Genomic DNA, 25,337 nt, shown 5'->3' with positions numbered 1-25,337 from the left:
AGAAATCGGGAATAACTGAAATTCTTAGATTTCATGAAAAAGTCTATAAATATTTATAGATAAACAAAGTCAGAGTCAGCATAGAAATTTCGTATATTTAAGTCTAAGGTTAAGCGAATCAGCTTATATAAGCGAATAACTGCAACAGGCACACGCTTATCAATCGATTGGCAATTGGCTGTTGCATAATTGAATTGCACCTGGAGGACAACGGGCATTTGGCGATGTCATGACCTTTTGACATTTTACATAATGGTCGACGACAACGGTTCAATTGCCGCTTTCACTTTTGCTTCCGACGCATCTCAGTTGGAGCTGGAGTTGGGAGTGCACATTGTTGTTGTTGTTGTGGTCTTATTGTCAACCACTGCATTGGCGCATCTTCAACATGCAGCTTGGGTTTCCATTTTTCCAGTTATGCTGCCTTCTGCGAAAGTCCATTCAAGCCGCACACTTGATCAAATGATACAATGCAGCTGCTGTTGCTGCTGCTGCTGCTGCGGCAACTGTTGCTGCAACTATTGCTGATGCTGCTGCTGCTGCTGCTGTCTATGCGCTAACAACACCAAAAATATTTTGTAATGTACCAAAATGTTATTTATGTGGCCTGTGCTTGCATAAATTGTGGCTGGACATGAAGATTTTCAGGCATGACGATTTTCAGGGTTGTCGCGTCCAAATCTGTTGTTCATTTTATCAAATTTATTGTAGTTAAGACAATTTTAGTAACAAACGAATTTGAATTAAAAATTATTAAGCAATTTGCTTTTAAATAATATAAAATATTAGACATATATAAAAATTTATATATGCATGTGATAAATCTTTAAAAATTAAACTAAACTAAAAAAAAATTTTTTAAATATAGCTAATATATTTTAAAATATTAAAATATTGATATATAATATATTAAATTGTAAATATATTCAAAACGTATATAACTCAACCCACCTCACTAATAAAAGAATTTAAATTTAAAGCTTTTGCAAGAATTTGAGTACAAAAAAAAAAAATATTAGCTAAACATATTGCTCAAATTTTATATAAATTTAATATATAAAAAATAAAAATAAAAATCAAATATGTATATATATATATATATATATATATATATATATATATATATATTTTTTTTTTTTTTTTTTTTTTTGCTTAAAATAATTTGAGTAATATTTTGATTTAGTCCTACTTTATGCTCTTTGACAACTCTATAAAAATTCAAATGTTTTTTCTATTTTTGTTGCCTGCTCACACGACCAGTTCTTCCATTGGCCACCATTGACCTTTGCAGGAGTCGGCGCCCACGCTCTTGGCGTCAGTGAACGAACTCCATTAGCGCCTTGATGCACGAATATGTGAGCTGAGGCGAAGTCAAATTGAAAATTTCGATGATGGCCCACAGCAGCTGTCAACTTAATTAAGCATTTGCGATTAGTTTTTGAAGCTGCATGGGTTCGCTTGATTGCCGTAGCGCATCACATAATCAAAATATACATTCAAATATACAATTAGCTATATTAAGCGAATAATATGAGAGACATAGTAAGCGGTAGTTGACTCTTTGAGCTGCCTCAAGTTCAAGCACTGGACTCACCGCCCATCGAATTGTCTTAGTCAAAGGTTAGAGAACAATAAGGGTAAACATTTTATATAAAGTGAAGTAAAGTTATTGTGTTAAAAATCTTTTATACTATAGAACAATGTAATGCGTGAGGCGGAACAATTTGCATAACTAAAGTTTGACTAAAAACGAAAACTTTCCATTGCTACGACTTCCAGTTCAACCCTGAGCATTTGATCAATGCTGCCGATAGGGAGAGTGGAAGAGACGACATCATTAACAGGAATGTCGAGAACATTCTTATTGGAAATTCTCATGTATGAGTACAACTATAACTAATAGCTGTGCTTATCTCTTAAACATATCTATCGCTAACCTGCAGCGAGCAAAAGGTTGCAGCTGATAATAATGTTTAATGAGCTTAGGGGTCGGCTTAAAATGTTAAACAGGGGCGCATATGCTAACATGCGTGCAGTAGCATTACACTGTTAAAGAAATCAAAATACTATTTAAGTATTAGTATGTATGTGTGTATGTAAGCATTAGAAATGTAAAATCATACATTGTAACCCCACTCGATGTTAACGCCCAGTGATGGCTTCAACAAGCACACATACATACATATATATAAACTGAAGTCTTGAATTCTACTGGCTGTGGAGCCAGCACTGACTGACAATTATTTTGGCCAGGGAAAACAACTTTTAAATTCTTAAGCTTAGATTTTAATTAAAATCAAAGTTCGCATATAACTGTTTAACTGCCGTTGACTTTAAATGATATTATGCAAGTTGACAAAGTATAAAAATTCTTTAACATTTCCTTTAATTGAAGTACTTAGCAGTGCTCTGTAAATGTAAAATTATGTAAATAAATTTGCAGCCGAGGCCATTAATGTCTGTTTACGATGGAGTGATAATTCGAGTCTTTTAACAGTGCACTGCAGTGATGTTTGTCCAACAACAGATCATGCTGATAATTTGCCCACACTTATACTAACATGAACTTATACCCGTTCGACATATCAATCTATAAAAGAGATTCGCAATTGCTGTGATGCAACTGAAATTCTTCAGTTAGCACATCGCTCATGATTTAATAGTTAACGTTTATAGATAGTTAAGATAGCTTTTTTGTCGGTATGATGGCCAGCTAGCATGCAATCCACAAGGATATCCAGTTGGCCAACTGGTCAAACGTGACTCCAGCGAGACTGGAATGAAAGCGGTCCAGCGCAGAACTCTGAACTGTGCCAAAGTCATTAAACACAGACACAGCCACAAATGCGCAAAACGTAAATGCTTTAAGAATATTCCCGCAGCATTGGCCAAAACGGGTCTTGCTTGACCCATTTCGTGCGCTTGTACCGCGACATCTTTTCGCAGATTGCTTTAAATGAATAAATGCCTAACCAAAAATAAAAACTGGACTCCAGCAAAATGGGTCACTATGTTACTGTGGGTCGGGACTCCGGAGCGCATGCCAAGGCATCAATTATAATTCTGATTTGATATTTCCTTGGCGCAGCTAGCGTATAAGATGTGTCTTATACTCAAATCTGTTACAGTCAGTATAAGATTGACTTTACATGTGCATGTGCATGCATACTGCTGTTAATAGACTCGGACTCATGCATGCATACTTGATTAACATATTCTGTTATGTTATGATTCTGACGATCGAACATGTTTGAGGCTAAAGTTTATGTTGCATCGCTAGCTTGTATGGTGGAACATGTCTGAGAGATTAAGCTAGAATACAAAATGTATTAAATGATTAAAGTTAATATATCTTGAGGCTAATTGAGAGTAACTGAAAGAGTTAACTTTCCAGCTGTCATAAATCTCCTAACTTATAAAGTTTAAGTTCAAATCTTGCATTTAGAACATTCTATATATATTTATATATCATAGTAAAAAAGTAGTACCAAAAAGAATTGACATTAAGTTTATCACTAATGTTTTTTTTTTTTTCAACCTTACGATTACTACTATTTTACAAGATGGAGCAACCGGAAAACAAATATTAAATTAAATATACGTTTTGCTTAAAGCAAAATTGAAATTAAGTAAATTTAAGCCCCTATTACTAAACTGCTTCCTTCATTAGAAAAAGATTGCAAAGTCTAAGTTCTGAAATACTTTAAATTTATGAAATCAGTCAAAGTTCTCTTAGAGATGCCGCAACGCCTACTTGGAAAATGTTTATGCTTTACTTTGTCTGCGTCCACAATTGCCCTCGGCTACGACTCGCCTTGGCTGGGGACAGAAAACCGGTTGATTGATACCATTTGTGGCATTAAATGCACATTATGTTTGTTGCAACATCGAAGAATGCCCCATTCCAATTGCAAGCGCTGTTATCTAACTGTACTCGCTCACACAGACACCAACTGCAGAAGCAACTGCTAACAGCTGAACATAGCAGAACCAGTCTCCGTCTCTGGAATTATATCACAATCACAATCACAAATGTGAACAGCGATAGAGAGAGACAGAGAGAGGGAGAGGGAGAACGCTGTATATGGGCGTTACACGTTGCTCTGCTAATATATATCAAATTATTAAGTCAACGTAAGAGATGTGATTTATATGGCAAATCTATTACAGCATGATCGGTTAACATTCGAAAGAAAACAAATTTATATAAAAAAAACTTTAAATATTGTGACACATTTGATGGGTGTTAACAAGGTATTAATGAATATATAAATATATAAATGAATATGCAAACATATAAAAGTTGGTTAATGCGGAAATTTTGCTTTTGTTTATTAAGTGATTTAGTAGACTTGCTAAACAATTTTGATTATAGCCAGTTAGATAAAAAAAAAACCTTTAAATTAATCTCAATGCTTCTCTTAATATATAAAAATTCGATTCAATTGTAAGAAAAATAATAATATTAATAATAATAATAATAATAATAACAGAAAATATTTGAATATAAATAAAATATTAACGTTGCGAATTTAATCCTTTTACAATTTTTGGCAATAATTTTGTATACATATATTAATAATAAAATATTAAAATTATGGAAATTTATGAAAGAATTTTATCTATTTGATAGTTTTCTTGTATATCGAAATAATTTTTAAAATAAATAATAGTATATACATATTATTATTTAAAATACATAGTTTATGTTAAATAATTTTTACAAAATTAATTAATATTTTTAAATATTTCATTTGACTAATATTCATATCTAATAAACCTATCTTATCTATATTTTGTCACATAATTTAAAAGCAATTATAATTCTCACCTGAGATACGAGTGCTTTGGTCTCCGGTGTCGTGCTATCCAGAAAGATTTTCTTGAATTCACTTGGACTAGATAATTTGAAATCTGAAGCGGATGCTATGAAGGCCTGTATTTCGTGCAGGCTCTGCTCGGCTAGATCGGCCGACACGGAGCACTTCTCGATGCGCTGCGAGGCCAGGAGCTCCACGCCATTGGCACACCATTGATTAGCCTGTAAGAGAGCGCGAGAGAGCGAGAGAGAGAGATTATTAAATATGCACATAGTGTAATAAACTCAGTCTGCTCACCTTTTCAACTCTCTCCATTAGTTCGCTGTTCTTGGCCAGAATCTCAAGCCGTTTGGTCAGCCGCATGTTGATGATGTCGCAGACGCGCTGCAGCTCATCGCACTTGGGCTGGACAATCTCCCAGGGGTAGACGCCGCGTGAGCCAATCAGCTGTTGTCCCGCTTGTATCGCCTCCTCGGCCCGCTCGACATCCGCCTTGATTAGTTTGCAGAAGTCTTCCGTCTCCTGCACGAGCGTTGCAACGCGCTCCACGCTCTCGCCAATCTCCGTCATGTCCGCCACAGTCTTGAGGTGGCCATCAAAGATGCTCTGCCATGGAGGATCGGGAATTAGTTAAGAGAATGCATTAGAGAGGCTTTCTTTGCCCTTAGCCCAACTCACCTGCAGCTCTCGGAAGTCCTGCTCGAACATGCGCAGCAGCAGGCATTGCTCCAGCCGGTTACGATGGGTGCGCCAGAACTCGTCGAAGCGACGCTCAGTTTCCTCCAGTTGGATCAGCAGTCTACGATAATCGCGACAATCATCATAATGTTGGGGTTGTTTAAACTTATATTGTTGGTGATAAATAATTTGCTGACGATGTATTGGCTGCCCTGCACTGGATCTGCACATCGATATTTTTGTTTTTTGATTTTTTGATTTAATTCATTTTTTTATGCACATTTTTATTTTCATTTGAGTCAAAAGTATTTGAAATGGAAAATTGAGCGCGCAACAGGGGAGAAGACAAAAGACAAAAGACGGCAACAACTTAATGAGTGTGATGAGCGAGATTCCAATGAAAGAGATTGCAACGTGTCTTATGTTTGTTATTAAAGTTTTTTTCTGTTAAATTTATCATCATTTTTATTTTATTTTATTTTTTTTTTTTTTTGCGTGTGCATAGTGAAAGAAATTGTGAATTGTGAAGTTCGAGTGGACCAATGTGAGATCAAATTGAGTGAATTCGTTTAAAAGTGTGTGCGTGTGTGTGTGTGTGTGTGTGTTATCTGTGACAGTCATTAACATTATTGGCTCAAAGGTTTCCCTTTATGAAACACTAACGGACATCGACGTTTAAATGAGAAACATTTAGACATGCATAAATATTGAATTTTTGGCACAAAATTCTTGCTAACATTAAGCGAAACTTTGGGCTGACATTTATTTTTATTTTCATGCAAAACTATATTTGAAATGAGAAATTTGTAACAACAGCACTTAACAGCTTTTAATTTCAAGTATACCCCATTATTGTAAGTCTTATGGTTAAATAAATATCTGCTCTAACACCAAAATCAATTATTCGAATTGCAAGATAAGGAGAGAAGTATATCAAGAGAACTATCTAGGGTTCATTTGTTCAATTATAACTGTAGTAATAATATAAATAATATTTTAATATTTATATAAATATTTTAAAATTATTTATAGTAATAGTATCGCCTAGCCTCTAAAGTAATAATAACAATTATATATATGTCGTACTATTTTTATATAAATATATGATAATTATTTTTGGGATAAAGTCAACAACAAATAGAACTTAGATTTAAGAGAGATCTGATATATCGAAATTGATGTAGAGATTAGGCTATTCAAACCATTCACCTTTAAACTTAGTGAAGTACAACCTTTTTATATCCTTTTTATTATAATTCCCCTCCACCCCTAAATCCACCCCCTCATCCGTAAATTTGTAAAGGGTGTATTTCAAATTCTAGACACTTGTGCTGTGGCAGATGCATGCATTTCAATGTTATAATCAAGATCTGAAAGTTTAATAAATATAGCTCCTTCGAGTGTCATATCAGTCAGCTTCTGTCATGCAGTCTTATTGCATTTAGCTTCTGCCATGAATTCGCTAGAAACCTAAATTAAGAGCATTTATATTTCTGCGAATCATATGATTATATTTTCTATTTTGTGAGCAAAGAGGATAAATTTTTCCACAAGCTTCATATTACTCAGTTTTTGGCATTGATGTACCTTACACCAAGTTTTGTAGCATTCAGCTTTTGTCATGAAGCTGCCTTAACTCAAGTTTCAAGTTTTGTTTTTATCACATTCACTAGAAGAGTTGAACACAGTTTCTTAATTATTCATAAGGCTATGCCTTTTATTTTGCGAGCAAATTCTGATTAATATTTCCATAAGTTTCATAGATGTACTATCATCATCGAGTGTTATATCAGTCAGCTTCTGTCTGCCGTCTCCGAGCTTTTAGCATCTGCCATAAATTCGCTAGAAGATCAAAACTAATAGCATTTATATTTCTGTGATCCACGAATATGTTTTCTATTTCATGAACAATGAATTCATATTATTCAGTCTTTGGCATTGAGTCTTGTAGCATTCAGCTTTTGTCATGTAGCTGCCCTAACTCAAGTTTCAAGTTTTGTTTTTGTCACATTCACTAGAAGAGTTGACCCATAGTTTCAGAGGCTTTCATGGGGCTAAGCTTTTCTTTAAACAAGCTTTTCGTTAAACAATTCAAAAAATTCAATTCATGCCCAATTTTCATAAAAGTCTTAAGGTCTCTAAAGTTGTTCTAGATGTTCTAGAGTATAATCAATAAAAGTTCTAATCTATACCCTGGATATATTATTTTAATTATTATATATATTGTAAGCGCAAGACTTCCAACTAAAAAACTATCTCTATAATATTTAAAAAATATTAAATAATCTATGTAATTATTTTTAAATATATGTTAACTAATTAATAAACTACAACCCTTTTAAATAAAAACTAATTTTGGCATTAAATAAATGTGATCTGCTAAGCAACATTTGTGGAGTATTATGAATGACAGAATGAATATGATACATAAATATATAAATATACATATATAGATATTAATATATATATACATACATATTTATATATATGTCCACAAGAGAGAAATGAAATCAATGTATAAACTGTCTTCAAAAATATTGTTCTTAAAATAAATGTTAATACAAAAACCAGTGCAGAGCTATAAAAACCAAATAGAATAGATATCAAAGTTAGTAAAAACTTGAAGACGTTACAACTTTAGTTAAGTCAAAGTTAAAGTTAAATATATAGAGAAACGCGAAATTGAGAATTAGGGACAGAGTTAAATAAGAAGTTCGAGCAATATTACTCCAGAGTTTACTCTATGTAGCAGCGCAATTCAAGAACACCAACTCTACAAACTCTATAAATACCTCTCAATGGCGCTGACATTGCCAGTGCGCTCCGAGAACTCCTTGAGCTCCTCGTTCGATTTGATTTTATCCAGCAGCGTTTCGCCATGCTTGGCAGCAGCCAGGATTTCATCCTGAAAGAGAATTTCATATTAGTTCTGCTGAGTACAGAAGGAAATTGGTGGTAAGGCAACCTTTAGACGCGCATAGTCGATGCCCTGATCCTCCAATAGCTTTTTGGTTGCCTCCACGGAGTTGGGAAACTCTGTGTCATGTATGGCTTGTATAAAGACATCCAATTCGGCGGAGACTTGATGCGTCAGGCTTGAGAACTTTTCCAGTGACTGGAATACACAAGAGAAAATGTTTAATAAATAATATGATAGGGCTTAGTTCACTTCCTGAATACTCACAATCCTCTGCTGTATCCACTCGTGATGTGAATATATTAGAGTGCCACCCATATCGGGTGTCAATTGACTTGGGTCCACAAACTCATGCAGATCGCTCAGGGTCGAGCACACAATTAGCCGAAAGCGATATTCGTCTTTGGATGAAAATTTGGAGCTCACCTCCGAGATGGCCTTCTGAAAGAGTCCCGACGGACGCAGCACATAGACCACATGTATAATACCGGGAAAATAGATCTGAAAATTTATGCATTCATTAATAATTAAGCCATAATAATGAACTATAGTTCTCTTACCGATATGCGCTGCAAGGCTGTCTTGACTGAGGTCCAGCGATCCTTGCGTCGATCAATAATCAAATGGAAGCCCAGATCAGCATCCTGTAGGCTGAAAGAGTAAAAGTAAAACGTAAATATCTTGAGTTCTTTTAGAGTTCTGATCTACTCACGATGGCACTGAGCTGAGGTACAAAATGAGCTTCTGATAGTCGGCTTCCTCGATCGAATTGAAATTGTTGTTGTCCGGAAAGATGATCAGCGGACAGCCCTCCTGGGAGCGACCGCCGGTGATCACTGCGTGCTGCGGATGCAGCAGATCCGCCACATCGGCTATGTTGAGCACACCCTCGCCACTCATGGCCGCCGCCGCTTGAGCCGGACTGATGTGCTCCAGTAGCGAGTTGATCTGCTCGGCGGGCTTATGCGCACCGATCGCCTCAGCGGCATAGGCCACGCCCTGTGAATTGACTGAGCTCGTCGAGTTGCTGCTGATCGTCGACGTGGTGTGCTGCAGCAGTCCTGAGCTGCGATTCGTGTGCGCCGGCGAGTTGCTGAGCGACTGGAATATCGCCGTCTGTATGGATGCCCCACTGCTCACCGATATCTGGGACTCGATCATGTGCTGGCTGATCAGCTGCTGTTGCCGCTGCTGCGTTTGCGATGCGCTCATCACAATCGCCTGGGACTCGGCCAGTGCACTCTCCACATCATTATCTATTAGGAATAGAAATATCAAAGAATTTATATTATTGGATGCATTAGAAATCACATTGCATGATTATATGCTCTATTATATATCATTATAAATTATGAAATCGCTTTAAAGGCAACGGCTACCAGAGATAAATCGACGTCAGTTAGACTGACTCGGCAGATTGACAGCATCTAAATTAATTATCATCATTCTCCTAGGCCAACGAATATTACACTGGCCAACAAAATCTACATAAGCAAGACTGAACGATTCGCAGACTTTATTAACATCTCCAGGTTTTCCATTTGCTCACTCAAAATCGATCAAATTCTTCGATATATTCTGAGCATTAATAAATATTTTATAAAAGCTACGCAAATAGAAATTTTTCGGTATTTGGCTCAATAATCGAGAGTTTTTATTTATAATTTATAAGTCTGAATACTCCAACAGGAATTTTAAATTTTTTTAGAATAATTTTTAATTTAAAAACAAAGTAAATGTAGCCTAAAAATAAGTCTGGCAAGAGTTTCAAGAGATTGGCGCTAACTAGAAAAAACTCGGAAAATAAGTTTTATTGGAATTTAGGGCAGGAGGAAGACGATTTGCTATCAGCTCAGCTGTTGCAGTTCATCAGCAATATACATATATATTTTATGGTAACAACCACGCCTTCTTTCGCCCTTTATACACAAATTACCTACAACATTATAACCGGAATCCCAATTTTCAATAGGTATATAATGTAATCAGGCTTAGCCGCAAAGCAGATTCTCTTGTCTGTAATCTTTCCCAATCAATAAGTTCTAAACAAACAACAATTTTCATTCATTCATTCAAAATTACAACAACAATTGTTTACATATTGTGCATTGCATATGCAATACTATATATTATAGTAAGTGTTGGCATATGCGTGTGTGAATGTGTATGTGTTTATCATATCTATATGTATGTCTATATATATAGAGAGAGAGAGTTTGTGGATGTAGCATTTCTTTTTTAGCTTTGACCCATTTTCAGCTGATCGCAACACTTGCCTCTCCTCGAATCTCACATTTTTAGCTCTTTCTTCCGCATATTTTAATGTTTGCTTTTCCTCACTTATAATTATTATTATTTTTGGTTTTTTTGAGCGCGTGCTTTGATAAATATCGTGCGTTTATCGCTTGGTATTCCTGATAATGAGCTTATAACCAGGTGAAAATTAATTATTATATTTCTATTTATTTTTATTAAAATTCTGTTTTGTTTTTATCGAAAGTAATTAGAAGGCGTAGCGTGGCTAGGCATGTATTACTATCTGTTCCAGCAAATTCTAGAGAGCATATGTTAGGATTATATATATTTATATTTCTTATAGTTGAAGGCCAACCGATTTAGACCTAAGTAATTCATATTATTCAGTGAGCAAATTTCACTTTTCTGCACTTCAACTAAAATCGCAATTAAAAATGCATTTCACAGTAAAAACTATGCTGTTCTGGGACAAAGCGCTATTAAATGCCATGAAAACTGTATACCAATGGGACAAAAAAGATATAATTTATTCAAGAATGCATTTTACGACGACCTTGCATGTGAACATGCATCGTATCACAGCTTGACTGTGCGTGTGTGTATATATTATGACGTATATACATATACATATGCATATTACATATATATGGAGAGTTAGGCCCAGTGTAGTAGCTCCTACTTTACTAAGGTATTCTTATAACACCTTTTAATCAATGGGGGAGCAAAAAAAAAATTAAATCTTAGCAAAGTACATAAAATGTGTGAATGTTAATAAAGAAGTTTATTTGACAATAAAATTATTTAAAGTCTGGCCAAATTCCAGTTTTGAGGCAGGCCTAGACTTTCAATTAAGTAACTCCAGCTTCAAAGCTCACTTTGATGCGGTAGTGCCTAATCTACGCCCCCAACGTTTGGCCCTTGAGAGAGTTCAAAGCCCTGGTTGAATTTACCGATTTTACCGTTTTGACTACGGGAGCTACAGTTTGTTTACAAGGAAGATATACGAGAGTGACCTGACAAGTTCTTAAAACATATTATAAAATTATATTTTTATATTTAAAAAAAAAAAATAATAATATTATTTTCTTTTAATTAAAATATGAATATAATTTTTATAATAGATGCTACAAAATTTTTATATTAAATTTAATTAGCAATTAGAATACTAGCCATCCCAAATTCTTTTCATTTAGTTACAGTTTTTATTTTGTTATCCAATTAATAATTAATAAATGTATAGTAAATATTAGTTTTTTCTTTTATAATAATATTCACTTTTGCTTGCAAGTTTCAATCTTTCTTTATCTTTACGTTAAATTTGTTAACTTTTCTGACTACCCTCGTAGTACTTCAGCATGTTTGCGCGCCTTCTGGAGCGTTGCAACATAAGCTTGAATATCACAGTTTGCAGCAGATGTACACATGTCTCTGTAGTATGCTCAATTTCAAGTCCCAGTCCAACCAATATACTCCTTTCACCACCACATGAGGGAGTATAAAGAGGCATGTGAGCTGGACCATATAAAGTCTGGTTTATAATCTCACTCGAATTTGATAGTTCATTTTTACTTTAATTAAAAAGCATTTCAGCTAATAAAGAACGAGCCGAGATGTGATTCACAATAGTTACGCATCCGCTTCATATACACACCATAATCTGCTAAGGTTTGCAGGTTGCCCATTGTGGTAGTAGTGGTAGTTGTGGACCGTAGATAATTACGCATACGTGCGCACACTGATTAGGGCACTCCACATGTTGTTCTTTCTGATTTTTTGCCAATTGGCAATTGCACAACACAGCTGAGTATATAGAAATGACGAATAAATGTCGGCTTTAAGCCCCAAGCACATATGTATGTATGTTTAGCACGGCAAGGCGAGGCAAGGGGCACTGCGAGACTCACACAATCGTCTCGCGATTCCACAATGAAAAGAAAATAGAATTATAGTAACTGAAACGTAGCGTATGCTATATGATATGGTATTGCCACTGCGCTATTCAATGAGACTCTGTGGTAGAGGAAGCAGCAGCACTCTGTTGGCCTCGTCATCATCGTCAGCTGCTGCCCAAGCGGAGCGACAGAGAGCGAGAGCTGGAGAGGAGAGAGAGCTTGCGTAAGAGAAATATAAACACACTCACGCAAGATGAGTGCAGAGAAAAGCCGCAGGTGATTGCTCCGATACCCAGAATTTATACATTTCTAAAGAGCATCGATGCGCTGCTTGCCGGTCTTTTCTCTCATATGCTTTCTTCTGCACTCCAATCCGATCCGAACTCAGCTGCATTTCGAGTGCTGGCTGCGGCACATCGTTTGGCATCGTCAAACATCTAATTGGAGCAGCGCGAAAACGAGCCAGCTCATTGTAGCACTCAACAACATCACACATACACACAGACACACACACACATGCGCAAACAGATAAAGCTATATGAAAAGTTCTATGCGTGTTTCGCTCGTCTCTAAAGCGTACAACATCTGCCTTCAATGCCATAGCTGATAAGACCGTAATGTAATACACAGAGTACTTAGTTCCGCCGCGCTATTGAAATGCTGGGTGTACTTCCCAATTATAATATATATCAATAATAATAATAATAACAATATATTCTGATATTATTATAAACAGTTGGTAGAAGCTATTATATCATCATAAGAATTTCAGCTGCAGCTGCTTGCCATATTCATTTCTAGTTTCTGATAAAACACAGAGCACTAAGTTGGGCAGCATTATTGGAGAACTGGGTGTACTTCCCGATTATGATATATAAAAATGATAATTTATTATAATATTATTACAGACATAGGGTATACACTGTTATATCAATTTCATTTAGATTTGCTTGCCATTTTCTCTTCTATTTTCTTTAATAAAAGTACTCTTTCCTTATAACACCCATAGACATACTACCTCAGATGCTTTGGTGAAAAACTTTCGCATGCATGTTTAAGCAATGATTTCAAATTAATATTTTCGGGTCGTTTCACTTAGCTGAACTTTTACTTTTACCGCGACTTGATTCATCAATATATTCAACTCGAATTAGCAAAACTTTTTGTCTTTGACGATTTTTCCGTGCAATTTTCGCTGATTTTATTTTTGGCATTTGAAGAAAAAAAACATTGCTATATACATACATAAATATCTATGCATGTATATACGTTTACGTGAAAACGGAGACGCAATTAGATTTAAAGTTGTATATATTTATTTATAAACGAAAATAAAAAAAAACACAGGAGCCTTGTACATGATTCCATATGAGAAGAAAATGCTGTATGAAATTTGTATATTATTATTTAGAATTTATAATAATAAAATAAGTTTAGATGACTAGCATGAATTTGTATTACCCATTTAATTTACTTATTTTTGAGGGATCAAATACTTTGTATGAAAGCTTTTTTGGCATGATTAACTAGGTCAATTCTGCTGGACAAAATATGATTATTATGATATTTAGATTATGAAACACAAAAATTGAGTTTTGGCAACAATAACTGTTTTTTTTTTTTTTTTTTTAGAAGAATGAAGAAGAAAAATTTAAGAGCTTTCAGCTTTCATAGCCTGCTTTTAGTATATATGTATATAATTCGTTATACTACACAAATACTACTCGTAATACCTATAAATATCAATCAAAATGTATTTACTAAAGTCTAAAAGGCTAAGAATTATGAAGTCTTTGATAGTAAATAATATATGAACTCACAGAAGTGAATAATATAAAACATCTTAGTCATAAATGTATATCATATTTATATGTATATATATGTATATATAGACTAGCTGTTTACTTGAGTTTGTTTAACAAATTATCTATAAGGGTTTTAATACTAGGGTATACCCTCACTACATTAAACTCTATAAGTTAGAGCTTAATCTTTAGACTTGATGTTGTCTATCATATAGTATGTGCACACGTATTTTGATAGGCATTCACATTTAAAGATCAGCGACTTGACCTATCTAAAAAAAATACTATATGACTAGTGCTTGTATAATAACAGTTTAAATACAGATTTAAAACACTCGCTACTCATATACTATACTATAATATACATGATGTATACAAAAAGCTAATTATAAAGCTGTATATTGAGAAATTGTTAATTGAGTATTGATCAAATGACAATAAAAATATTCGTGACAAATATATGAGTATAAACGTCATCAAATATTTTGCAATATCTATACATATATATAAGTAATTATATATATGAGTAATTTGCAATTGCCCGATCCATTATGACAGTGTCTGCATTGGGCATTGATCCCCAATAGGTGATAGGTAAAGCGAATACTACGTGCTCAAGACAAAAACCATTATAAATGATGAGTAAACCTTTTGGGTTCGATGTAAATAACAATGAAAGGTAACCATTTTGCTGTAAACTTATCAAATATTCAACTTTTGTTATCTGCCTTTTCGACTGTCTCTTGATAATTAGCATATCTGTTTGGCAATGAGGGCGGTTAGGAAGTTACAATGCCCCTATATACTACTTGATACTTTATCTGGCAATAGTACTTACATATGTGCACATAATATTATGCATGATTTCTATTGAAAGGTCGTTTGTGCACTTTGATCAAATTTAAGTGGTCTATATAAACTCATGAATAGCTATAAACTAAATTGGTAGAATATTTACGCATAATATCCATTGTACGCAGAACCAATCACCGATTCACAAAACTGTCTGCTGGATACATATACACATAAGATAAATGTATGTATGTATGTACGTAAATATTTATACATAAATTCACATATGATGCTGATATGTATATCTAATTATATATTATGCATTTGCGAGATTAGGTAACACACGCGCAACACAAATCATCTGAAAACTGACGCTTACACACGTATCTCGGCGGATAAAAAACATTATTTGTATATTTCAACTATGCACCGGGTATATATTTTACACGAAAGAAGAAGAGCTGAACTAATATAAATAACATAACAGAAAAATTTGCATTAACATCAGCTGAGCTGTTATTTAACAGCGAGCAGTAAATGTTTGATCCGCTAACTAATGGAAAACAAATCAAAGACCATTATTATTTTTTAATGTAATCGAATACTTGAAATCTTTACTTTTTATATAAAAAGCTCTTTCATTTAAAGGATGTTTTTAGTAAAAACATCGAGTTGTGTTCAAATTTTAACAGCAATTAACTAGTTCCACTGTCAATTTGTATGTACATTATTATCGATAACAAGATCAGTAGCAGAACAGAAAACAGCTGTCGCATGCAGAACTCAAAATTCATAATTCAAAAATAACGATTCAAAATAACATTAATTTTTGTATGTTAAACAAATTGCATAACTTAAAATAAATCAACGAAATCCTAATTTGATGATTATACCTTCTGATAAAAATTAACATTTAGTTTTTTAGCATTGATATATTCGAAAAGTACGCCATAGTTTGAAAAAGGAAAAATACTAGCAAACAAAAGTAAATACAAACCTAACATTTAGAATATATTTAATATAGTACTATAAATGGTACGCCAGATCAATGTGTATATAATCAAAGTAATTTCTTTGAGTATTTAACCTATTCATTTTGTTAAGTCTTTTCTTACAAAACACAACTAAGAATCAAGGTCACATTAATGCGTGGGCTTTAAATAAAGCAACAGGCAAAAACAGTAGAAAAGAACAAGAAAAGCAAATGAGAATCGTCAGAACTAGAGATTAGCAATAAGCGTCGTCTACCCTAAATTAGAATTGAAACCCACTTGCAACGGGTGCACCAAATGCAAACGAGGGTAACACTTGGAAGCATTTAAGCACATAGTTAGGTAGCTGTACAATGTACATACATACAAACACTTAACACGTATGTATGTAGGTATGTACGTGTGCATTTCATAAGAGCGGCCATTTAAGTGCAGCTAAATGAGAAGAATATGCAATATGCCGACGACGCGACGTAGAACCAATCAGTCTCTGCAAACAAAAAGGTATTCAATTTCTTGGCACAGCTAACATATAATGAACATACATGTATGTGGCGTATGGGCGTGCCCAAGATATGTTTACAACTGTAATATTTTCTTAATACATCCTCCAGAATTATGTTTTCACTATCTATTGCGAAGTATTAGATTTAAAATATTTACAAATACATTCCAAATATCTTCTCAATTTACAATATTTCTCCAATTGATATTAAAAATTTCACCTTCAAGGTGATACAAATCTCCCTCCTACTTGACCATAAAAAGTCGTTATCAATTCAACTCAAAGCATTCACACAAACAAATCAAGTTTATCCGGAATCGCTGTTTGGGCCGTGACATTAAAGGCGCACGAAATGCTACTGCGGCGATTAATACGGAAAATCAATAAATATGTATGGGGTCGATGGGCGGAGTAAGGGCGGTAGACGCAGCCTTGAGTTGGCACGAATAAATAATGATGATTCGAACTAGAACTAAATTTCGCCCAGCTCAGTCTAGGGAAAACCTTTCGGAATACCTACCCGACAGCTCTGAGACGTCTAGGCAGCTGGATCTGCTCTTGGTGCGCTGCAGCAGGCGCTGCAGTGGGGGCTGCCTTTGCGGGCTGCTGCTAGACGGTCCATTGTTGATATCTGAGCCGCTGCCCCACTCCGTGTCGATGGCCTTGGATGCACTGCGTTTGAAATGCTCCAGAAAATGATCGATTTGCTTCTCTATGGAACTGGACGGCGAATTTTCCATTTTCACTCTTACATTGTTGGCCGCACGAAAGGTTCACAATTTATCTTTAAAGTGTTTAATTGATGCACTTTAACAAAAATTATTTCAATATCTTTATACACATATACATATGTATGTATTTATAGTAATTTATTAATTATAATTTTTATATACTACATTAATGTTGTTGTTATCTATTTTTTTATATTTTTCTTTTCTTTTTTATCTCTACACTAATATTTGCTGCACTTTTTTTTTTTTTTTTTTTTTTGAAGGTCCTCTTGGATGACTCAACCTTAACCGTTCTTCCGCATCGCTCAACCAAGACTGAGAGTCACGGAATAGGCCACCGCCAGATATTGAGCAAGGATGTGTGTGTGTGTGTGCTCAAACACTCAGTCCATAGATAGTGAATGAGAGACCCAACGACGATTGGGAGAGCCGGCAATATTTGTTACTTTTTCTATCCTCTCATTGACGCCAAAAGCTTCTGCACTAAGCACGTGTTGTTTGTTTGAATCAAATCAAATCTTTGACATGCGCAGAAATGCGAAACAGTTACAGGTTAATGCGTATCACTAAATATATATACATAGTTGTCTATATGTCTTCTGACTGACAACAGCTGTTCGTCTGCCTTATAATAATGTTTGTTTATTTTAGATTCCAAAGGAGTGTAGTTCCTCGATTTTTATCCACTGAAGGATCGTCCTTAGCCAACAGAACCTTAATTTTATTATATATATACAAATATTAAAAATTCTACTTGGTTTTAATTTGTAAATGAAGAATTAAATTTAAATTGTATTTGATTACTTGGTAAATGTTATAATAATAAATTAAACTAAATTTATTTATTTAGTTTCACAAAATAACGATGTCTGTGTATGTGACTTATTCAAAATAGAACATTTTTAATATTATAACTCATTTTATAATAATGTCAACAATTAAACTTTAACATATCAAATCATAAATTTTAACATTTATGAAAAAGCTAAAAATAACTGATTTTGACATGAAAATAAGCTCGATATTTGTTCAAATTATGCAATCGATTGCATGAGTCCAGTGGTTCGATAAAAGTAGTTCAGTGAACGGTACTAAACTGGGCCGACACAACTCTACACAATCAATCCATAAACAACAAAAATTTTGTGTATGAACTTAAGCCAGGCACAGAAGTAAATAAAAACAATAAATGCAAAGTTCTTAACATTGGTCAATTACAAATTTGTAACTTCCACTGGATTATGGGATATTAGCGTCCTGTACTTCGTGTAAGTTGTTTGGTATGACACATTTGTAACACAAAAAGATGAATGTGTGTATGTGTGTGTGTGTGTGGGTGTGAGTATGTGTATGCATGAGAATGGAACTGATTCAGTATATATATCATGTATACATATGTATGTATGCAATTGAACATATGTGCATAGAAAAGTGTACTTTTGTGCATATATATGTAAATATAAACAATCGTAATTAAATACAAATGTGTGTATCAGTGCAAATGCATTTGAGTTCCAGTCAAAACTGCAATACTAAGCCACATTGATTCACTCAGATACTTTGTCACAATTTATTGACTCATTTCGTAGATCTTTATTTCTTGATTGTAGTGTAGAAAGCAAAACCAACAACGCATTTAATCAATGTTCTCCAACGGGCTGCCGTGCAACCTGTCGTTTCCGAGCTGCCTAAGTGTACCAAAAGATGGTAATGAGGAGCTCTTGCCATCCAATATGGGCACAAGAGAACCTGTTATTCTTAACGTATATGACATGGTAAGTGGATTTATGATTGCTAAATATGGTTAATTAATTTGATTAATTTTGTTTGTGTTCGCAGTACTGGATTAATGAATATACCACATCAATTGGTCTTGGCGTATTTCATTCCGGCGTAGAAGCATTTGGCACTGAGTTTGCATACGGAGGCCATCCGTTTCCTTTTACTGGTGTCTTCGAAATCACACCGCGTGACCACGACGAATTGGGCGAACAATTCCAGTTCCGACAGAGCATTCAAATTGGCTGTACCGACTTTACATACGAGGAAGTGCGTCGACTTGTTGAGGAATTGGGCAATCAATTTCGCGGAGATCGTTATCATCTTATGAACAATAATTGTAATCACTTTTCGGGCAACTTGACACAGGTTTGGCACACAGTCGTGACTTTAATCGAATCGAATACCCATTGTAATTTGTTTCCTCAGATACTTTGCGGCCAAGAGATACCCAGCTGGGTGAACCGTCTAGCACATTTCAGCTCCTGTGTGCCATTTTTACAAAGATGCCTACCAAAGTGAGTATCTTAAAATTCGATTAGATTAGACTTAAATAAATGTAATTTGGGCTTTTCGTCTATTTCAGAGAGTGGCTTACGCCGAATGCCTTGCAGCAAAGCATAACAACAATCCAAGAGCGCGAAGACTCGGACAATAGTCCCCTTTGAGACATTACCTGATCTAAAATATATTCATAAAACTTACAAAGTCCCAAGCGAGCATAACAACTCATCCCTGCTGTCGGAAGACCAACAATATTGTTAAGTTAAATTGAGAAGAGCCGGGTTATCGACACTCATTTCATTAAAGCCAAGAAAGAAAGAAAAAATGAAAGCAAAAACATTTTCAAATAGAATGCAAAATCATAAATAATGTTAATAGTTTTATATTAGGCTACATGGAAAGCGAATAAATTATTGGCTAACTTGTAACATGTAATTCGACTATTCAGAATTAAGATATTATTAAGTGGCCGATAAGTGTACGTTATCAGAAGGCAGCAGCAGCCGTGCCCATACACACAGCCCACAGCTGCAACATCATTTATAGAATTTTGAATTAATGATCAAACATCGAGAAACCATTTTTAAGAAATTGCTAAACAAACAAAACAAAAAAAAAAAAAACATAATTAACAAGCAAAGCCAGCAAATTATATGTAGTTAAATGATATCAAAGTTGTCATCATTAGTTAATTTGTATACATATTTTATTATTTGAAAATTGATTTTTATGATTACAATGTCGAAAGCCGCATGTCTATCAAAACACCAAAACGATCTGTTATCAATAAATATGTACTTGACATTCTGATATTTACACATACATTAATACTATTATATTAAAAATTTTTTAAAGAAAATATATTTTAATTCAATAATAACTCTAATACGTAGTTATTCATAGTTGATACGCCTAAGTGAAGATACAAAAAGAAAACCTACGAAATAAGTACATGCATACACACATACATGCACATATACATATATTTTCAGACAACAAATAGTGCCAAAAACAAATGCTGCGAATTCTAAACAAAAATATTATTACTGTTAAACGTTGCCGCGTCCAGAATTTGCTCTGCCAAACATCTGGCTGAGTGCAACAAACTAACAGGATAACATAAATATATAAATACATACATCTAAATAATAATTATGATAAATACATTGTGACAACTATTTACAAAATGGTAGCTACAAAATCTGCACAATTATATTATTTACATTAATTATTAACTTGCTCCATGTGTTTCAAACCAAGCTGGAAACGTTATTGTATAAGCCCACAGATGCGATTTCATCCACATCGATATCGACATCGCTGCTTAGGGCATTGTGCGGGAGTTGACTTCGAAAGATCATAGCCTGGGATCGTATTGAGTTGACGCCTGGTGCCAGATTCCCGTGGGGATATTGCAGCTGATTGGTGTCAGCCAGAGCTGGTGCTCGGCTAATGTAATCCCCGTGCAAGGGTTCATGATCATGTGGCTGCAGATGGAGGGATTGGGATTGGCATTGGGCACTGGGTGAGCGGAACTCTTGCGGTCCCGCATAGCCAACTGGCAGCCTGACGCTGCCCAAATCTCCAGAGTAAACGTTTTGTGCTCTTTGCAGATTTCTTGATCGATTGGGAAGATCATGAAAGTAAGCATCTTTGGGTATGTGCCTCTCAGCTGCACCGTATGGCGCATATTGGGGTTTTCTCGCGTGCGCCGCATACAGAGACGAAGCATTCGGCAAGGGCAATTGACCAGCGTTTTCAGGATTAGATATGCTATGGAGATTATTGCTCAACTGAGGCGCCACCATTTGTGAGTGCGGCAAGTCGTAGCTCAAGCCAACATCATTGTCGTACTGCATGTTGGAATCAATCCTGCCCTGCAGCTGGGCCACCATGTCCTTCACTTGGCCTGTATTCGATTTCTTTAGGTATTTTATTTCGCTGTTCCTAATCTCAACCTTACCAGCAGCTTCATTGGAGTTTTGTCTCATATGTACGCCGCCAGCTGCGTGGTGTGGGATGTTTGCTTGGGCAATACTCAAGCCATTGGAGTTATAGAGATTTGCATTGACAGAGTAGTTGTCCTCCAAGCAAAGCGCTTGCCTCTTCATGAGATTCGATATGGATTTTTGCATGGATCTTGGGTGGGACGGTTGCGCATGAAACACGGCATCTGTGCTGCACGACGCCGATGGCGATGGAGATGGTGTGCTTTGAACTTGCTCCTTGTACAACAACTTATCGCCGCAGACTCTATCTCTATCATTCTGATTGAAGGTTACGTCGTCCTTGTTGTGATCCGCAAAGGTGGCATCTTTCCGAAGTGCTTTGATCACTGTGTTCAACATATTTTCACCGCGACCAATGCAATGGTAATACCTCTGGGCGTCCGGCGGAGTCGTTTCGAACTCCCAACTGTTTGAGTTCTGAGACGGGTTTGACGTTTCGCTTGAGTTGGGATAGCGTCTTTGTACATTTGTATACTCATCGTAGCTGGGACTATTAGCGTTCTCCTTATTGTCCAGCAGGTGGCAGGGATTCTCTGGAGTGTACATGGATGGATTACTTTGCTCTGGCGACAGGGAGCAGAGCTGCCGTTTATTCTCCTGCTCGTTGTCTCGCTCCATGATGAGAGTGGTCTTCTCTAGCAAATCTCCAAGTCGCTCCGATACCTTAAGAAAGTCCTGCTTCAGTTCATTCAATTTCGTTTGCTTCAGCTCCTCCTCAGCTGTCGATAGAGCAGCTGCACTCATCACATCATTTCGGTTCTCTGTTACTCCCATACTCGAATTCGATTGGGTATCCTCATTTGAGTCGCTCTCAGCCTGCGCCTCCTGCGACTGCGAATGGTATACGATGTCGACAACCGTTTGATTTTCGTTCTCCAGAATGTCAACGCTTTTCGAGTTCGACATTTTGCCGCTCTCGAAATTACTCTCAAGCAAGTCCAAGCTGCGACATCGAGACAATGTGCGTTCGACCCTTTGAGTTTTGGTTTGATTGTCGTAGGTGGAGCGAAATGGCTCTCCGCGGCGCAGGTATTCATTGAGATAAAGACGCTTGCTCTCACAGCGAATGCGATCCTCGATCATTGTTCGAGTCAGCTGCTCGATTTGATCGTTCGTCTTGATTGCCAACGCTTGAACCTTGTGGCCCAGCCGCTCCTTTGTTTTGTGCACATACTTCTTCAAGCTCTTCCGATTACAGTTCAGTTTATTCTCAATATGCCGGAAGAAGGGACCACAATAGCATGTGTTGCCCACGCTGACTGGGCCCTTGTGTATGTTCCCGGCGAGGTCAAGGAAATACTGTTCGCCTTGCTTTAGCGGCTCTTTGGGTAAGGTTTCCAGTTTGGGCGATGGAAATGAGCGTGGATCAGGAAAATAGTGACAGCCATAGGGCGACCAATTGATTGCCTTATCCACACTATCTTTGTCCTTGTCCTGAGCAGGCGCCGACTTGTCATGATCTTTTGGCTTCTCTCGACGATTACGTATACGCTTTGGAGTGCTTAGAATCTCATTGATTTCCCGATAATTCTTTCTGATCGCAATACTTTGAGGCGTATCGCCCTGAGCATTTTTCACATTCAAACGAGCGTCTGCCTCCAGCAGAATCCGCGTTAGCTTTCGCCGACCCATGGCGCAGGTGATGTGCAGTGCAGTGTCCCCGTTCAGGTTCGTCTTATTGGGATCACACAAGGCCGAAAGGAGAATCCGAGTGACGCCTGCATGGCCATAGCGACAGGCTGTATGCAGAGCAGTATCGCCGTACTATAGAAAAGGGTGAAAGCCATTTAATAAATAATTCATTTAATAAGGATAATAGGACGCACCTTGTTCTGCACATCGGGATCTGCTCCAGCCATCAGTAGTTCTCTAGAGCTCTGATTGTGACCCTTTTGAGCAGCCAAGTGAAGCGCCGTCAGGCCCTCATTGTTAATCATGCTCAGCGTGCTGTTGTGCAGAGCTTCGATCGTGTTTGCTACCCTCGTCTTCAGCCGGCTCTTCTGTTCCTTGTGCTGCGTCTTGGTGGTCGGCGGGGCACAGAGCAATTTGACGCAACGGCTGAGTCCTCGACTGGCCGCCTCGTGCAATGGCGTGTTGCCCTGACTCGATTCCCTGGCCAGGCGATCCGCATTGCTCGACAGCAGGATTTGCACTCGTCTGTCATCGCCTGCCGCAACGGCTTCGTGCAATGCCGTCCAGTTTCTGGAGTCATGCTAAAATATGTAATTTAAACAACAATACACATTTATATCAAGCACCGATACGATTTCTTTTCGAACTTACCCCGGAAATGGCATTCGGCAATGCTTCCTGCTTCAAATTGTGATCCATGCTGCATTGTCTGAAGACAAACCCAAATATAAAAAGACGTTTCAATTGTCAAAAGTCAATTAACCAAGTTTTATTACAAGTTCGCGTATATCTGAACATACGTACATATGTATGTATGTAGTGCGTAGTAGAAACTCATTACGCTGTTCGTGTACTGAATTACATACAAACGCTCATGCACGCACGTACCCACTCATACACACACACAGCATGCCATCGTACGCACAAATTTACATACATATTTCAAGCTTTTCTCAACAATTTCTCTAATAAGATCACTTTTATTTGGTATTTATATATGATTAAATTACATTTCTTTTTAATTATTGTCACATATGCACATATAAACGTACAACAATATTTTGCTAATTGAGGTTGACCGCTTTGGAGCGAATTAACACACATTCTTACAATTTACAGCTTTATTCGATGTTTGATTTTGATCCGTTAAAATTTACACGTTACTTCCGGAGCTTATATTCTTTTATTTAATTGAAAATGACAAACTTTAATTAACAATTGGCAAAAAGAAACATTTTGTGCACGCCCAGAGTTAATTTGGCTTTAAGCCAGGCCTAAAGGAAAATAGAAGAGAAAATTGAGGCGAATTACAAAATTGGCAACAGGTTTTGTATATGGTTGCCACCTACCAGTTAAAATAATCGAGAGATCATCAGTATTTTATGTTATCGAAATCAGTTATAATGAGACATTACAAATATTTGTAAGCTTTATCACTGACCAAAGAACACATAGATGAGACATGTAGAACAAACTTTTTCACCACCGAAAAAATGTGCATTAGGGACTACTCACCTTCGTAGTTGCTCGGCTCCGTCTCTTACGGCTCGAGCAGTGAAAATACAAGACTACAAAGTCAGTTCGTTGCGAGCGCTGAAACGAAATGGTCCCATTCTTATATGAAGCAATGCTATGCGCTATTTGTCCTACTCTCTCTCTCTCACTCTATCTCTCTCTTTGGTCTCTCAAATCACTGAACTCAGCAGCGCACAAAAATTGAATGTTGTTCGCGGCGATCCCAGCTCTTTCCTCTTGAGTGAAGGGTATACCGAAATCATAAAAGCATTTGTCACGCTCATGCAAACAAAATGTAAGCGTTTCGATGGTTATTCGTGGCAAGGGTATGAAAGCGTTGATACGCATAAAGAATATGATTTCGCGTCGGGCAAGTACACATTTTTAACCGAAAAAATTATCGTAACTTTATTAAATGCTTTGCAATATATGAAATACACATGTCATATTATACTCAAGCTTTACTCATTATTGTCAAAAATTTCTAATTAAGTCATAATGGCCCATTTG

General features: G+C 36.3%; 3 protein-coding genes across 20 annotated transcripts in view; 1 reads left to right on the top strand and 2 right to left on the bottom strand.

Annotated features, from left to right (window-relative positions):
- LOC108615484 (guanine nucleotide exchange factor DBS) overlaps positions 1–17,721 on the bottom strand; it is a 53,907-nt gene extending 36,186 nt beyond the window's left edge. For 4 of the 8 annotated variants that reach the window (XR_016270318.1, XM_089470344.1, XM_089470346.1 and 1 more), the window contains exons 1-9: positions 17,178–17,721; positions 9,128–9,671; positions 8,976–9,066; positions 8,683–8,916; positions 8,464–8,613; positions 8,291–8,403; positions 5,499–5,721; positions 5,118–5,426; positions 4,832–5,041 (exon numbers count right to left, since the gene is read on the bottom strand). Coding sequence is in view for 7 of the 8 variants with exons in the window: in XM_089470344.1 (XP_089326470.1) it covers positions 4,832–5,041; positions 5,118–5,426; positions 5,499–5,721; positions 8,291–8,403; positions 8,464–8,613; positions 8,683–8,916; positions 8,976–9,066; positions 9,128–9,671; positions 17,178–17,397 (2,094 nt within the window). In the remaining variant the exon portion in view is untranslated. Of the gene's footprint in view, positions 1–4,831; positions 5,042–5,117; positions 5,427–5,498; positions 5,722–8,290; positions 8,404–8,463; positions 8,614–8,682; positions 8,917–8,975; positions 9,067–9,127; positions 9,672–12,322; positions 12,642–15,206; positions 15,633–17,177 lie in introns of those variants that run through there. The other 4 variants (XM_018009989.2, XM_089470348.1, XM_089470349.1 and 1 more) reach the window with 4 other exon arrangements.
- A 634-nt stretch (positions 17,722–18,355) lies between these two features.
- Positions 18,356–20,551, top strand: LOC108615507 (deubiquitinase DESI2). 2 transcript variants are annotated; one of them, XM_018010033.2, is made up of 5 exons: positions 18,356–18,656; positions 18,978–19,163; positions 19,228–19,536; positions 19,597–19,685; positions 19,754–20,551. In XM_018010033.2, exons 2-5 carry the CDS (start codon positions 19,032–19,034, stop codon positions 19,833–19,835), a joined length of 612 nt encoding a protein of 203 aa, XP_017865522.1. In that variant the 5' UTR covers positions 18,356–18,656; positions 18,978–19,031; the 3' UTR covers positions 19,836–20,551. The 2 variants fall into 2 exon arrangements, with proteins under 2 accessions (XP_017865522.1, XP_017865521.1); XM_018010032.2 differs by having other exon boundaries at positions 18,361–18,656; positions 18,999–19,163.
- Positions 20,515–24,962, bottom strand: dgo (ankyrin repeat domain containing protein 6 diego). Of its 10 annotated transcripts, XM_089470352.1 has the most exons (6): positions 24,828–24,939; positions 24,662–24,748; positions 24,423–24,586; positions 23,964–24,021; positions 23,507–23,893; positions 20,515–23,444 (listed from the first exon to the last, which is right to left on the bottom strand). In XM_089470352.1, the coding sequence occupies exons 4-6, from the start codon at positions 24,009–24,011 to the stop codon at positions 20,922–20,924; spliced, it is 2,958 nt and encodes a 985-aa protein (XP_089326478.1). In that variant the 5' UTR covers positions 24,012–24,021; positions 24,423–24,586; positions 24,662–24,748; positions 24,828–24,939; the 3' UTR covers positions 20,515–20,921. The 10 variants fall into 10 exon arrangements, with proteins under 10 accessions (XP_089326478.1, XP_089326477.1, XP_089326486.1 ...); XM_089470351.1 differs by lacking the exon at positions 24,828–24,939 and having other exon boundaries at positions 24,662–24,791; XM_089470360.1 differs by lacking the exons at positions 24,423–24,586; positions 24,662–24,748 and having other exon boundaries at positions 24,828–24,962.
- Between the last annotated feature and the right edge of the window lie 375 nt (positions 24,963–25,337).

The sequence above is a fragment of the Drosophila arizonae genome, chromosome 5, assembly GCF_054131065.1.
Source record: "Drosophila arizonae isolate 15081-1271.41 chromosome 5, UAZ_ARI_1.0, whole genome shotgun sequence".
In the NCBI taxonomy this organism is placed as follows: Eukaryota; Metazoa; Arthropoda; class Insecta; order Diptera; family Drosophilidae; genus Drosophila; species Drosophila arizonae.
The sequence above is the reverse complement of the archived record's forward strand: the minus strand, read 5'-3'. Positions and strand labels throughout refer to the sequence as shown.